The sequence below is a fragment of the Pseudorca crassidens genome, chromosome 16 (genome assembly GCF_039906515.1).
Source record: "Pseudorca crassidens isolate mPseCra1 chromosome 16, mPseCra1.hap1, whole genome shotgun sequence".
Lineage (NCBI taxonomy): Eukaryota > Metazoa > Chordata > Mammalia > Artiodactyla > Delphinidae > Pseudorca > Pseudorca crassidens.
The window spans coordinates 41,176,517-41,193,284 of NC_090311.1; the positions used below are offsets into that span (position 1 = coordinate 41,176,517).

Here is a 16,768-nt window from a genome sequence, read left to right on the forward strand (position 1 = left end):
ATTATCTCTGATATGTTCAGAGAGGTGAGCAGAATGACATGGACATAGACCTCAAAGGGGCTTAGAATGGGCATGAAATATTTTTATCTTAGCTTTTTTAGAGTATACCTATATTACTCAAAAATTGAAGGATGGACTTTGGTGGCACCTTAAATGTATCTGAATTACACTTTTTCTTACAAAATTCCCTTTGAACAATTTAGTGCCAAGTTACTCTTTGTAGAAATATCCTTGTTATTATGCGTAGCTGACAATTTTAAAGGGATCTAATTAATCCCAGATTATACCTGCAAATGAACTGTTTCCACCTCGGTGGATTTTACCTAGTAAAATTTTTTTATATAAATAAACAGTGTCCTGGGTATGATTTCTGGATTCAGAATTATCCCCCGCAGTTCTCATTAACACTCATAGAAAAGAAAAGTAAAATAAAACTATAAACAGCTGAAAGTCTCTGATTAGAAGTCTGTCCTCTTGCTACCAGTACACTGTTTAACATTTTAAAAAGAAAAATAAATTTAGAAATTATTTTTAACTTACGTTTCTGAAAGATTAAAAACTCGCTGTGGATCTCCTTTCTCAATGGCATATGTTATTGGATCTCCCTCTCGATCAGTTGCCTTCAGAGAGAAAATATACTTTAATTATCAAGTAATTGATATGTCTTCCATTCAGTACAGTATAATATAGAAACTTGAAACTAATAGCACAGAAGATCCATGATACCTTAAAGTATAAAGATGAAAACACGGGCAAATGGCTAGATGTAAAATAAAGAATTTCATATCTGATCCCAGCATTTCTGTCATTTTATGTCATCTGAAAGTTGTAACAATGAATAAGAATAATATCTCCTGAATGTATTCATAATCTTATCTGGTAGAGAAATACAGTAATGATTTTCCTATGGTTTACTTATTTAATTTTATATGAATAATTCAAACAAATATGTTGGAGTCTACATAAATGTTTACAGTGTCAAGAAATTATTTAATGCACTATTTTTTCTTTTTCTGCTCAGAATATATTGTCTGCAAAGCTTTATGGTTAAGAATTCTGAATCTGAAGCCAGAGAGCCTGAATAAAAAACTGGGCTCCATTTACTAATTGTGTGATTGTTTCTTAATTTCTTCATTTGTAAAATGAGAACTATAACAATATAAAAGTTAATAGATGTTGAGAGGTTTAAGTGAAATAATCTATATTAAAACACAGACTAAATCTGGCATATTGTAAGTTTCAGTAAATATTAACCTTTTTTCCCTTTTTCACTCAAGTCATAGTAGAAAAAATCTACAGCTTCTGACTTTGAGTTCTGAGTTTCTCTTACCCAAAATAAAGATACACACTGTATATTGTGGCACTGGAGTCTGGGATTTTACCATCTAAAATATCCAATAATTTCCTTTTCAATTATCCATTAAGTCCCCTTATGGAAGACTTGGGTGAAGAAAGAAATCTGGATGATATAAAAGGGATGGGCGAGGGATCTGCCTAAGCATGACCCCAGGGGGAGGGGAAATCTTGTTTATTTATAAGTTACTCGGCTGGCAGAGATACCAACCTCTCAGATGGGCAGGCACTGCCCTGAAGTTGGCAGGACCTACAAAAGTGGTGGTTATGTTGGGTCTTTTCAAACACCGGACAATAACCATTCCAGCCATAAGAGGCTGATTATGAAATCCCATGTCCTGACCAACAGGGAGCACCGTTTCTGCAGGTAGATTAGATGGCTTTGACATGGATTTCAGAGCCCTGGTCATGGGACAGCCCTATCAACTACCACAGTGGATGGGTGGCCAGAAACCTCTCTTGGACCACATAAACTCCAGAGTCCAGGGACAACTGAGTAATAACGTAATATTTACTAAATGCCAGGTTTTGTGGGAGAAGCTTTGTAGGATTAGTTAAAAGTGTCTCCTCCATAAAACACTTCCTTCACATGGCTTCCATAACATCTTATTCTCCTGCTTTTAATTCTACCTTATCAGCTACTACCTCTTTTCCTTGGCTGATTTTTCCTCATCTATAAGACATATTTACATAGGATGCTCCAAAGGTTTGTTCTTGGACTTCACTTACTTTGTCAACCTCATCCAGCTGCAGAGCTTTAAAACTCTTTCTATGTTGAAGACTCTCATATCTCTAAACCAGCCCTGTCCTCTGAATTTCAGACCTATATCCAATTGCCTGTTTGATCCCCAATTAGATCAATTATAAACACCCCCAATTTTAAATGTTAAAACTCCCCAATCCTGATCTCTCTCTGCTACTCTCCCACTGCTCAAGAAGACAACAACCTGCTGCTTTCAGTATTCATTATCTCAGTAAATAGCAGAAACTACATCCTTCTACTTGCTTGACCTTAACTGAACATTCTTACTCCCCAGGGTAATCCTCCGTAAATTCCATTGAGTCTATATTTAGAATATCTGCAGTTATCTGGCTGTCTCTGAACTCCAAATACCATCTCCCTCATGGATTATGTAATAACCATCTGACTAGTGCTCCTGCTTTCTCCTTTGCACCTTCACCGCAGCCCTTTTCTTTTTTTTTTTTTTGCGGTACACGGGCCTCTCACTGCTGTGGCCTCTCCCATTGTGGAGCACAGGCTCCGGACGCACCGGCTCAGCGGCCATGGCTCACGGGCCCAGCCGCTCCGTGGCATGCAGGATCCTCCCGGACTGGGGCACGAACCCGTGTCCCCTGCATCGGCAGGCGGACTCTCAACCACTGCGCCACCAGGGACGCCCCACAGCCCATTTTTAATTAAGCAAAGTAACCATTTTTCCCAGGCCAAGATTTTATTTTTTAGTAAGGCTATGGCATTATTATCCATTATTACATACACACACACACACACACACAAATAGAATAAAATAGTAAAATATAATGAAATAATAAACTACTTATGATAATACCTTTGAAACATTCAAATTAAATCTAAAATTTTAAATTTCATTAAATTAATTATAATGTAAGGGCAAGGGCAGAGAGTGAGAAACAAAATAAACACCTACACACAGTCAATGGGATTAATAGTACATGGTTGATATTTTCCCCTTGTTTTTTGTCCTTTTCCAGACAAGTATTAATAAAAAAGATAAAATGGAACTACAAATAATGATACTCGGTTAACTTACTGGAGAAACACAGAATTATGCTGTATCTGGGGACTACATTTTATCACTAAAAAGTTCACACTAAATGTTTTCTGTTGTTTTCCTCTTTCAATCAGTCATTTTAATGTCATATTGTTATAGACATTATCAATTTCTTTGTTTTTGGTATGTGGTTATTGTTGTTTTTGAGAGAAAATTTATTGTCTCGTGTTTTCATAAAAGCCAGAAGAAATATTCTGAAGCAAGATAACTTTGTGTAAACAACTTTAAATCCAGATTAATGTTAAACCTTTCTTCTAATGTATCAGATCTACTCTAATATTTAATATTATTTTTGTGGGATGAGAGCACTGTGAATGCTGTTACTTTGTTTATACAAGTCATTATTTTGTTAAGTTACTAAAATAAAAATAGAGAGGAATTCCTAGAGGACTCTCAATGTTTTTTTCAGCCCAATTAATTACTTTCGGTCCCTGAGGTACTGTGGAATATTTCTTCAGTTTTGTTTGACCATTTAAATACCTCAAACTTTTAAGGATTGTTAGAGTCAATAATTTGCCTATTTCATTCACATGTGAGGTTGTGCCCTTACTGGAAACTTTGAAGACCCAGGATTTAGAAGCTAATTCTATTTGATTGTTTTCTTCTTTTTATCCTCTTAGCCAATCCTTTGTTGTTGTTTCAGGATCTGTGGCAAACAGTGTAGTAATTAGGGAGGATTCATAATTTCTCAGTCAACTAAACAAGGGGGAATGGTGCTGTCTAGATCAGAGTTCTGAAATCTATCCATTACATGTGTTAGCACTTGTTTAAATACCATGTATCTCTATGTACCAATATCAAAAGGGAGAAATAATTCATAATAATTGGAAAAATCAGCAGAAACAATAATTCTTGGAGTATTAAGATTTGATAATGTGCATATGTGTGACCTAAAATATATTTCTAAAAACATTTTTAAAATAGGTTTTTTTTCTATATATGAGTCTAGCCAGCCTTCTCTACATGATGGGCAGAGATTTATATATGATATAGAATAGTGAATCCTTAAGTTAAAATTTTCTGACTGCTTATTAGATGTCAGACATTATATCTGCATGCCTTATCTCTTTTAAGCCTTGCAATAACCTTATAGTCAAAAGGGAAATGCAGAAGACTTCAATTCTATTACTCTCTCTGTCACCATTCCAATTAGAGTTCTGTATAATTAATTGGAAGATACACCTTTTTTTTTAATTGGAAGATACACTTTTTTTTTAATTATCTAGAGATAATAGTGACTGTTTCATCTTTAAAAAGGAGAGTCTACTATTAGTTAATATTTTCCATAATATAACAGATAGGAATTACTCAGCCTTAGTACAAAAACATTTCTTATGCCTTTATTTTTGATTAGTCAATTCTGATACGAGCCCTTTACTCAAGATCTGAGAGAAGTATAACAGTAGGCATCTCCCCTGGGCTTATCATAGAGTTTACTGGGTAGGCTCTGCAGCCAAGCACCTGGGTTCCAGACCTGGTTATATATTATCTCTCAGGCAAGATACCTAACTTCAATATCAACAACAATATTCACTTATTAATTCAACAAATATTTATTAAATAGCTACACTGTGTTAAGCACTGGGACTTCAGCAGAGAACAACACAGACAAAAATGTTTCCTTTGTGCAGCTTACACTGTAGTGTGGGAGTCAGAGAAAAAATAAAATAATTATCAATTTATAGGTATTTATATAGAATATATAATTATTTATATAGAATATATATTATAGTTATATATCATTTATATATAAAATTATATATATATAATTAACATATATTTATATAATATGGTTTTCAGATCCATATAAGTGCTACAAAAATATAAAACAATTCAGGAAGGACATATGGAAGGGTAGGGTGAGAGTTTGCACTTACAAAGAGGTTACCAGGAAAGCTATCAGAAAAATGTAAAAATTTGGCAGGACAGGAATAAAGACATAGACATAGAGAATGGACTTGAGGACACAGAGAGGGGGAAGGGTTAGCTGGGATGAGGTAGGAGAGTAGCATGGACATATATACACTACCAAATGTAAAATAGATAGCTACTGGGAAGCAGCTGCATAGCACAGGGAGATCAGCTAGGTGCTTTGTGATCACCTAGAGGGGTGGAATAGGGAGGGTGGGAGGGAGACACAAAAGGGAGGGGATATGGGGATACATGTATACGTACAGCTGATTCATTTTGTTGTACAGCAGCAACTAACACAACATTGTGAAGCAATTATACTCCAATAAAGATGTTAAAAAAAAATTGGCAAACGTTTGTAAAAGGTGAGAGAGCAAGTCGTGTGGGGAAGGGCCCTCCAGGTGGAGGGCAGAGCAAGTTAAAAGGTCCTGAGGTGGATACATGCCTAATGAGTTTGAGGAAGAGCAAGCACCTGGAAGACTTGCTCAGGTTTTGCTCGGCCTCAGGTAAACAACCTGAGTTATTTAACCTCAGGTTAAATGATTGACGCTCACTTTGGATAGCTAGCAAGTAATGCAATTGAGTCATTGGTTTGCTGATACATGTTTACAGCATGTGAACTAAAATAAAGCAAGTTTTTCCTTTATTATTGCTTGACAAAGAGTATCTTTAAAGGGCTTCCCTGGTGGCGCAGTGGTTGAGAGTCCGCCTGCCGATGCAGGGGACACAGGTTTGTGCCCTGGTCCAGAAAGATCCCACATGCCGCAGAGCAGCTGGGCCCGTGAGCCATGGTTGCTGAGCCTGTGCGTCCGGAGCCTGTGCTCCGCAACGGGAGAGGCCACAAGAGTATCTTTAAAGATTGAACCAACTCTTCCTTCTAGTCTGCTCAAGCAGATTACCCACTGCATCTAAATTCAAGTCACCCATTTTTCAGAAGCACCAACAGGAACCCAAAAGGATTTATCTAAATAAGCAGTGTGCTTAGAGACTGGAAAATAGGAATTTTGAAAAAGAAAACAAATCTTTTATAAACTAATATTCTGTTCATGTTAAAGATGAACACAACCACCAAATACCACCTGGTAGAGTGCACTTTATGCACACAGAATGATTCTACACATTTCACAGGACGTTAAGACAAAGTACTTGCCCATAGGGATTCTAAAATAGATAAAATGAACATATTTAGATGGTCTTTTCTTTTCTCACTTAGGCAAACAAGTTCTGATTTATGTTATTAAACTGCTTGAGAGCAGGAACTGAAGCTTTCAATTCAGGACAGCAGTTTTTCCAAAAATGTGTGTGCACTCCTGGGATTAAATTATTGGTCTTTTAACAAAGTAATAATGTTTATGAATATATTTTAGTATGACTTAATCTTTTTATTTTTATGTCAAGTAGTGTTTTGTCGTTTATCATTCTGATATAAAATTTCCTTTCTAAGTTCATTTATGTAAAAAAGTCAGTTTATTCAATTTACTTTAAAAAAAGTAAATAATATGCAAATATAGCACATCTGAAACTTAAAAATGCAGCTAATCTAGAATGACACTGTATTACATGAGCATCCCTTAAGACCTTTCATCCTGTCCATTTATTATACTATATTTGGCTACTTCATTCACTTTCTCTCTTCCTATATGATTATGATTATTCACACTTTCTCCTCAGGTCTCCAGCTTATCCTACCCCATCTTTATTCTCAGCTGGTGATCCTGATTACTGTTTCACTGAGAAGATTGAAGCAATTTTCTGCAAGCACTCCGAATTTTATATATATATGTATATATAAACAATCCTGTAATTATACACTACATCTTTCCTCCTATTACTGATAATGTACTGTCTGATCTCCCATCTAGGGCAAGATATGGGGAAAGAGTTTTGCATTCTACTTTTTCTAATTGTTCTCTTCTCATCCTCTCTAAAATAATTTCAATCATATTTCTAAACCTCCCACAACTACTGCACTGAAACTGCTCTTTTCAACATCACCAATAAATTACTTATCAGTAAAACCACTGATCAATTCACAATCCTTGTTTTTGCTTGTTTCTTAGCTTTGTTGGCCTATTTTTCATTGGACCTATCAGTAGCATAGACATTAGATCAGACATAACTGATCTCTGCCTTCTCCCTAATACAATTTCTACCCTTAGTTTCCAGGACACACGTTCCTCTGGGTCTCCATTCCTGGTCTTCTTCTCCTCAGCAAAATTAGTCTTTGGATGTCTTTTACATTCACTCCCTTAAGAATCTCATCCAACCTCAAAGTTTTACGCAGCATTTAAAAAGCTCAAGACTTCAAATGTATATTTTTAGTCCATATCTCTTCCCTAAAAATCATACCCAACTCTCTACTCAATAGCTTCAATTACATGTCAAAAGACATTTCAAATTTAACATGTCCAAAACTGAATTACTCCTTTGACATTTTTTTTATTCTGGTTAATGGAAAATCAATCCTTCTAGTTGCACAAGCCATATATTAGTAGCCTTGTTAACTTATGTCTTCCTTCCACATCCAATCATCAATGAATCCTGTAGTTTCTAGCTGCAAAATACGAGGTTGAAACCTCTTCTCACCATTTCCAGAAATATCACTCCAAGCCTAGTCTGGACTACTGAAATAAAATTTAAACTAATTTCCATAATTTCTTACATGCCTGCACCATGGACTATTCTCGATAGAGAATCTAGAATGTTCCTTTAAAATTTGAAGTGTATTCTTGACATTGCTCTACTCAAATTCTGCCATCAGTACTTGATTTCACTCAGAGTACTTATCTCCACACCTTCCCAATTACCTGATGGTTTCATTTCTACAATTTTCCTTCTCACTTACTTTATTCCAGTCCCACTAGTATCTTTGCTCTTCCTCCAGCACGCCAGGCAGGCCTGAACTTCAGGGTCTTTGTACTTGTACCTTCCCCAGATAATCAGGTGGCTCAACTCTCTCATCTTCTTCAGCTCTTTGCTAATGTCACGTCAGTGAAATCATCACTGATCAAATTGCAATCCCCCATGTACTCACTCACCACTTTCCCTCCTGTATTTTTCCTCATAGCACTATCACCTTCTAAAATTCTATATAACTCATTTATGTATTTTGTGAATTTTCTTCTACTAGAATGTAAGCTCCATGAAGTCAGATATGCTTTCTGCTTTGTTACTGATATGCCTTAGTACTTACAGTGTGGGTCCACCTTTGCACTTCCTGTGCCTGGGAGGATAAATTTAGTGCAATGAAGGAAGTAGGAAGTGTAGTGCCCAGTTTTGTATTATACTCCACTCAACTATATTTACAGTTAGAAAAAATATCTTGCTTTGATATCCATCTTACATACTCTGTGTCTGTCTCTTTCAATTTCTTCCAAACTCAAGACAGAAAAGAGAGGTGTGTGTGTGTGTGTGTGTGTGTGTGTGTGTGGGTGAATGTGTGTGTGCATGTTACTTTTATTCTACATCTTAAGAATAAATGATTTATGTCAAAACATATTCCAAAGGGGTATTAGTGAACATTTCATTAGAGCCAACTAGTATTTCACATATCTTTACCTCTAACCACCAGAAGATTTCCTTATTACATTAATAAATGTTCCACATGAATAACAAGGGCTGAAATGAGAAGTTAAGGATAATGTGGATTGTATGTACAAAGTGTAAGGACCCAAGGAGTCCTTTGTCTTTTGGAACAGAACCCAAAAGTTGATTCCATGAGTTCCACCTAATGATTCGGAGTTTCTTATTGCCTGATACTAACTAAATATTAACTGAGTTCTGTTGCTAAAATACTGTTCCGTTTGCCTAAAGTGAACTTAATTGTAAGATGTTTTCAGATACATGAAAGGAAAGTCTTACTTGCTAATAAAATGTACACGTGTCGTAGTATTTGGCCTGAGACATAGTTCTCTAAGCAGTAGCAAAGTTGTGACAGAGAACACTAATCATATTTTACCACCACCTATTGGTAGCTACTTCATAATAGTCAAGAATAATCTAATTATTGTATAAAGACATTGGCTCTGGCCAGTTTACAACATTCAACACTTGGTAATACACTGAATAGATACAATTCAGAAACATTTTAAAAGCTAAAATATATCTTTCTATAAGGTGGCTATTTTCAGTTTTAAATAAATTGAAGTGCTTTTGTTGTTGTTGTCTTTCTCAGGCTTATAAAGGTCCAGAGACCTACAAATCCTACACTTAAACTTTTGCACTTTAGTGCCAGGGTTTCTCAAGTCCAACCTCAGAACCTATGTACAATTCTAACTAGCTAGTTTTCCCAGACTTCAGTACGTTAAAAACAGATTTATTTTCAAAATAATAGTGTTAATAGACCCAGGCAAACTGAATGAAGTAAGCATATAGCTAATGGTGTGACAGTATTGAGGGGAACAAGCAGAAAAATCTACCTTAAAAAAGATATGATAAATTAGCATGAGGTCAGAGGTTAATTGTTAATTAAACCTCAAATATCACAGGACCATCTGTTGATATAAATATGGAATCTAATTTAGGAACTAGTCACAGTATCCTGAGTTCAGTAAGGCAAAAAAAAAATGTTTTGGGCAACTATTATAAACAAAATATTTAATGCTAGGAATCAGGGATAAGTTATTCAATACAGTCGCCACCTTTGAGAAAATTCTTATCATTTATGACATAAATACTGAGAGTTAAATAATGTTTAGTATACTTTGGTTAAGCATACACTTCTGAAAACGTTTAGAAAATTCTATTCAAATAAAAAGTATTGCTTAAGGAATTAATTTAAGTTGTAGCTAAGATGTTGGGATTTGGAGTAGAAAAAATTAGGAATGAAATCTGTCACTTATTAGCTACATAATTTTGGGCAAGTCACTAAACCTGTTTATGTCCCAGTGACTCCATGTACGATATTCAAATAAAATGGCATCTAACTCAGGGCTGCCGTGATGATTAAATGAAATAGCCCACATCTGGAATGCAGCTTAGTGCATAGCATGTACTTAATAAATACTTACTATTAATGTTAATATTTAGAAAGATGAAAAATACATAATACAATTCAGAAAAAAATCTGTAAAGTGTTGTTTTTCAAAGAGCATACCCTTCAGGTATCAGTAGGATTCATTCTTATGGATGACTGGACAACGTAGGACACATGATATGCTACCATATCAGCAAACAGGTAAAAAATTTCTCCCTAACTACCTGAAGATTCATTTTTTTCGTTGTCTTACCTACAAAATTTGTCATCTACAATATTGCATGGCAACTTTAGCACTGCTTGTTCTCTCTCTCATCCAGTTTACGTCTTACTAAATAGCAAAATAAATCTCCAGTAAATGTTTGAAAATGTATCAGAATGTTCGATCTTTGTTAATTAATCAATTGATCATGGAGGATCAAGGACAGGCTTGGGGCTGGGGCATAAGAAAATGATGAAAAAATCAGTCATCAACACTTGGAGCTAAAAAGGACAAATTCAGTGGAATCCATGATTCATAAAAAACAATATCTAATATGCATTATTCTAAACCCATAAATATATTGTCAAGATTATCCTCTTAATATATTTCTGCAGTTGATATTTTCATTAAAAAATGAGTGAGAATGGAGTACACAATGGTGACATTTCTGGAATGACAGAATGAGGAGCTCTGTGGACCTTATTCCACTAAGAAAACTCTAACTACTAAAAAAAATTAGTTGTAAAAATTAAAGTTTCTGTAAATTGTTCTAAAAGTATACAGTATCTGGAGAAACACTGCTTTAAGAAAATCTATTAAATCTCAGTCAGAAGGACAAGTCTGTGGCATTTGAGCAATAAGCTGTTTCCTTGCAACCCCCAGCCAGCACTGCATCATGGGAGCTCTACTTCTTGGAGGTGCAGCCAGGATCCTAGGACTCCTTCTCCCCCAGAGATCCAGCCTAAGATTATGGTGTCTGCCCTAGAGGTACTGGCCAACTCCAGCTCCATGTTGCAGAAGCCCAGCATCTGAGAAGCCTGACATTTCTTTCTGTCCACAATGGAATGAAATTAGAAATCAATAACACAAAGAAAATTTCAAAATTCACAAATATGTGAAAATTAAACAAGGGACTCCTAAATATCCAGTGGGTAAAATAGAAAATACAAAGAAAATTAGAAAACATTTCTAAACAAATGAGGAAAAAAAAAAAGACAACCACACTAAAACTTAAGCAATGGCAGTTCTTAGAGAAAATTTTAGAGTTATAAACATCTGTATCTAAAAAGGGAAAAGTTCTCAAATCAATAACTTTTCATCTTAAGACAGTGAAAAAAGAGAGCAAAATAAAACTAAAGCAAGCAGAGGACAAGAAATCATAAAAACTAGAGTGGCAGTTAATGAAATAAAAGTAGGAAAATGACAGAAAAAAATCAATGGAATCAAAAGTTGGTATTTTGAAAAGATCAAAATTGACAAGCCTCTAGTCAGATTGATTAAGAAAAAAGAGAGAAGACTCAAATTACTAATAACAGTAATGGAAGAGGGGGCATCACTACTGACTTTAGAGCAATAAAACAGATTATAAGGGAATGTTATGAAAAATTTTACCAGCATATTAAATAACTTAGATGAAATGAACAAACTCCTAGAAATACACAATTACCAAAACTGATTCAAGATGATAAAGGAAATCTGAATAGACCTAAAAACAAGTAAAAAGATTGGATTAGTAATTTAAGAAAAAAAAAAAAGGCCACTTCCCATAAAGAAAAGACCAGGCCCAACTGACTTTATTAGTAAATTCTACCAATCATCTAAAGAAGTCACACAATCTTCACAATCTCTTCCAAAATATAACAGAGGAAACACTTTCTAATTATATAAAGTTTATATTACCCTGATACCAAAACCAAACAGAGGTACCCGAAGAAAAGAATGCCACAGATCAGTGTAGCTGATGAAAACAGAAGTAAAAACTGTTAACAAAATACTAGCAATTCAAATTCAGCAATACATAAAAATGATTATACACAATGGCCAAATAGGATTTATCACAGGTATACAAAGTTGTTTCAACATAAGAAAACCAACTAATGTAATACACAGATAAAATAAAGAAAAAATTATCGTATCAGAAGAATCAGAGAAAGTATGACAAAATCCAATACCTTTTTGTGATAAAAACACTTAATAAACTAGGGATATATGGGAACTTCCTCAACCTGATAAAGGACAACTACAGAAAACTACCAACTAGCATCAATGTTGAAAGACTAAAAGCTTTCCCCGTACAATCAGTAATAAGACAGATTTCTACTCAAAACTTTTATATAACAAAGTACTGAAAGTACTAGCTAGAATAATTAGGAGAGAAAAAGAAATAAAAGTCATCCATAAAGGAAGAAGCACAACTATCTCCATTTGCAGATGACTGGATCTTTTAAATAGATAATCCTATAACTAAAACAACTATTAGACTAATAAATGAGTTCAGTAAGGATGTAGGATACAAGATCAATTAAAAAAATCTGCAGTATTTCTATACACCAATGATAAACAATCAACAATGAAATTAAGGGAAAAATTCTACTTAATAAAATTAAAAATAAAATAAAATACTTAGGAATAAATTTAACAAGACAAGTAGAAAAGCTGTCACCTGAGAACATCAAAACATTGTTGGCAGTGACCGACATGCGGAGTCAGAGATTGAGTGGGGTGTTGGAAGATAAATAGAGCAAAAGGAATATTTCTTGTTAAAGGGTTGCCACAGCAGCCTGGTATAGGCTTGGGGCAAACCCAAGTGGGGCAAAGGAAGGCATTCAAACAGCTGGAAGGGGATGTCAGAGCCCAAGGGAAATTAGCAGTGCTTCTGTGAGAGGGTCAGTGTGGGAGTGGTGGCCCGGTGTGGTTGCAAAACCCAAAGAGGGTTATTAGAGCATTTGCATGGCCTGTTGTGGGGGACTGTGTTGTAGGGTTATGGTGCTGTAAACACAAGAAGGACACAGTGGGACATCAGTCTACAGTGGGATGTCAACATAAGTGGAATGAAGAAGGCAACAGTTCAGTGAATGGTGGTAGCTGCAGGTCTTGTTAAGTGATGGTGTGAAGTGTTGAAGCTTGAACTCAGGAAGGAGGGTGTTTGCATGGCCCTGTACAGGATTTCAGAATCCAAGCAGGATGAGAATTGTTGGAAGGAGAGGAATGGCAGGCAGGTGATGTCAGAACGTGAAAGGGTGAGGGGAGCATCAGAATGAGGGTCAGAAACAGAAGACTGGTTACATTCAGTAAGTAATGTACTGAAGGTAATAAGAGCCAGGCTTCCCATTTTCAGTTATTAGTGTGAACTAATGGATATATATATATTTTTTTATAATCTATAAAATTTATAATACATAATATTACATATAACATGTATATATGTATATGTATATATACACATATAGTAAATATAAAATTAACATAGATGCAAATGAGTATGGTGCATATATCACACATACTTGTGTGTGCATACATATATATATATATATATATATACACACACATTCGTGTATATATATTTTTTGAACATATACATACATGCAGTCTTATATACATACATATATTGCCTTGCTCTGTCCATTGAGTGGGGCCTGGAAGCAGAGATACCCAATAACAACTCATAGAATATTCTGTGCACCCAGTACTTACTTTATAAATGCTATTTCCCACTTAAAGGAACCAGAGCTTTTTAGAGAAATGGTTAAATCCAGTACTGGTATAAGAAAAGTATAAAATGAGTCTGGAACATCTTGCTGTGCTAGAAAATAGCTAAGTGCTCAAAGAATGATGTGGATATGTTAAACGAACACAAGAACCTGCTTAAATGGGCTCATCAAGACTAACTCCGGAATAATTTGAGCACCAAAATAAATAATTACAGTAATGATTATACTCCTTGAATAAAACAGAAATCTATGAGTTCATATTTATATCAATAAATAAATTAATAAATACATGCGGGGAAAAGAAAGCTTTTGTATATAGCAGAATGCCAACTCATAAATGTAGAAGACATCATGGTATTATAAAATCATAATTTGCCAACAACTGTAAAAATAATTCAGCTAAAGAACATAAATGTTTTTTTAAAATAATGGGTGAAAATGAATGAGGAAAGAACATTTATATAATCTTAAGGTAAGTCATCAACATACTTTAAGGCGGATGCAACTTTGATCAAGTTTTCAAGAGTAACATTACCAGTAATGGGACACATGTAAACTATTTTTTTTATAGGATTCAGTGAGATGGATGCAGCATCTCTTCTTGGTGATATTCTTACCAAAAAAATTCATAACTTAAACCTATTCATGAGAAGCATCAATGAACCCAAACTGAGGGAAGCTGTACAAAATAAGTGTACTGCAATCTTCAAAAGCATCAAGGAAGGATTGTTTCAGATTAAGGAGAGTAAAGAGGCATGGCAACTAAAGGTCACCTGTGATCCTGGATTGGGTCACTTTGCTATAAAGGACATTATCAGGGCAACTGGCAAAAGTTGAATGGAGTCAGAGGGTTAGATTGTAGTAAGGTATCAAAGTTACTTCCTAATTTTAATGGTTCTGTTGTGGTTATATATAAGGGACTATGCTTTTCATAGAAATTAGAAATTGTGTTTGGTGGTCATAAGACATCATGCTGATAACTTAGTCTCAAATGTTTTTGTACCATTCTTACATTTTTTTCTGTAAGTGTATATTATTTTAAAAGAAAACTTAACGTAAAATAAATATACACATATTTATGACAATGGGAAAACACATATATGTGTATTATGTATGTAGTTTATGTGTGAATATGTAAACATATGCATACACACATTTGTGCTTTATATAATTATATATGACCATGATATGATGGAAAAATATCGAAACATACCAGTTAAAATGATTTATATGATGAGGAAGTGCTGGAGAGCTAACTGGGGGAAAGGAGACACAGAATGGAAAGTAAAGCAAAAATAGAAAATATAAAAGAAAGCTGCCATAAAAAGAACTAATATAATGTATGGATATGATTGCATTTATGAATATATACATATTAATTGTAAAATAAAACTAAACAAGGGAAAAGGAAGCATAAACATCTGGGGCATTTCCACTTGCTGTTTTTAGCACACCTCTGAATTTTTCTTTTTGATTCACAAAGGCGACTTATATTCAAAATCACCCAGCACATGCTGGTTAAGTTAGGAGAATTGTAGTGGCAATCAAATTTTGCTGCTCTAACCATTAGTTTATCAAAATCAAAACTGAACTACTTTTATTTGGGGATAGGTTGTAGGGAATAAGTCTGTTGCAAAGTCTACTTTTATTATTAAATAATTCTGCCTCTATCTCTGAAAGATGCTTCTTAATCTGGAATTTTTATTTTAACTTTTTTTCTTTTGCATGAGTGAGGCAGGTGTGTAAGTGGAGAAGACTGCAGAAATGAAGACTTTTTCTTTCCTTTTTAAAACTGTTATGGGATTTTGTGAATCCATGTGAAATATAAAGTATTCAAAACTAGAACAGGAGATAGTGAATTCTTCAGTTTTCTTAAGTAACTATTCTAATACAAATACTTTTTTTTTAACCTAAAATAAATTGTTTTCTTAGCTCCAAATCAACCAATTCCTGGTAGTTAAGCATAGAATCACCATAGGCACTTCTCAACATCAATTGGATCTCCTGTTGTTTCTCCTAGAAAACTGACACCTATTAGCTGTTTATTGAGTATATCTCAGGAACACTGTTTTTGTTCCTTTCTATTTATCAGTATCTCAGGAAAATAACAGCATTTACATACTTAAGCCTTAATCAACAATAGCTGTTAATATGTGAAGAAATAAACAGCTTCAAGGCATGCAATAAACTGAGGTTTATTTAAGAAACAGCACAGAGGATCATTTATTGCCAAGTTACTAAAGGTAATACTGATCACTGCTATTAAAATACCAGTAGCTTTCAAATAGTTACCCAAGCAAGTATTCCATGTTCAAGCCCAGATTTCAAATTAGTCCATTTTTATTTAACTCTTAGGAAGAGCAGAATGGTTTACTTCTGGTTAATTAAAAAGAAAAACCAAAAATAAGAAACAAAAAAACCCTCTTTTTATCAAGAAGGTTTAGAAATTGCAGACTTTTCTTTGGATCATACAAGAGTCTTCTGGCATGAAGTAAATGAAACTCATTTTCTACTAAAGTTATAAACTATCTTCACCATTTCTATAAAATACGATTAAAAGAGACCAAGGAGTATCAACTGACTGTTACCTAGAAAACTAGAAAGTCCTCCATGGCTTTAAGAAAAGACATGATAGAAATAAGAGTAAAGATTAGAAATATAGCTGTAAATAGGGAAAAAAAGATCAATTTGAAATGTCTCTTGCCCAGCTCTGCAAAATATGGCTTTATTACTGCACTCAATGGCTTTATGGTTGTCCATAAAATTCCATTAAAGATAAAGATCTCATATTCTACTTTATTGCTTTGGTGACCATATTCCTCTAAGCCAGGGTTTCTCAGTTTTGGCAGCCATAAAATCTTGGGCTGGTTAATTCTGCATTACTCTGCCACTCACATCTTTGTTTAGAAAAGCATAGCAGTAAACCAATCATAAAGGCATAAAATTATTGGAACCAGAAATCTCTGGAGGAAATGCTAAAATGAATCTTTATGAAATTTGTCCTTCCATTTCTAAATATATTCAA

General features: G+C 34.5%; 1 protein-coding gene across 1 annotated transcript in view; it reads right to left on the reverse strand.

Annotated features, from left to right (window-relative positions):
- The window catches only part of PCDH15 (protocadherin related 15), a 1,039,293-nt gene that overhangs the window by 236,415 nt on the left and 786,110 nt on the right, over window positions 1–16,768 (reverse strand). Inside the window, exon 18 of the mRNA XM_067710150.1 lies at window positions 541–620. Within this exon, the coding sequence (XP_067566251.1) occupies window positions 541–620 (80 nt within the window). The remainder of the gene's footprint in view (window positions 1–540; window positions 621–16,768) is intronic.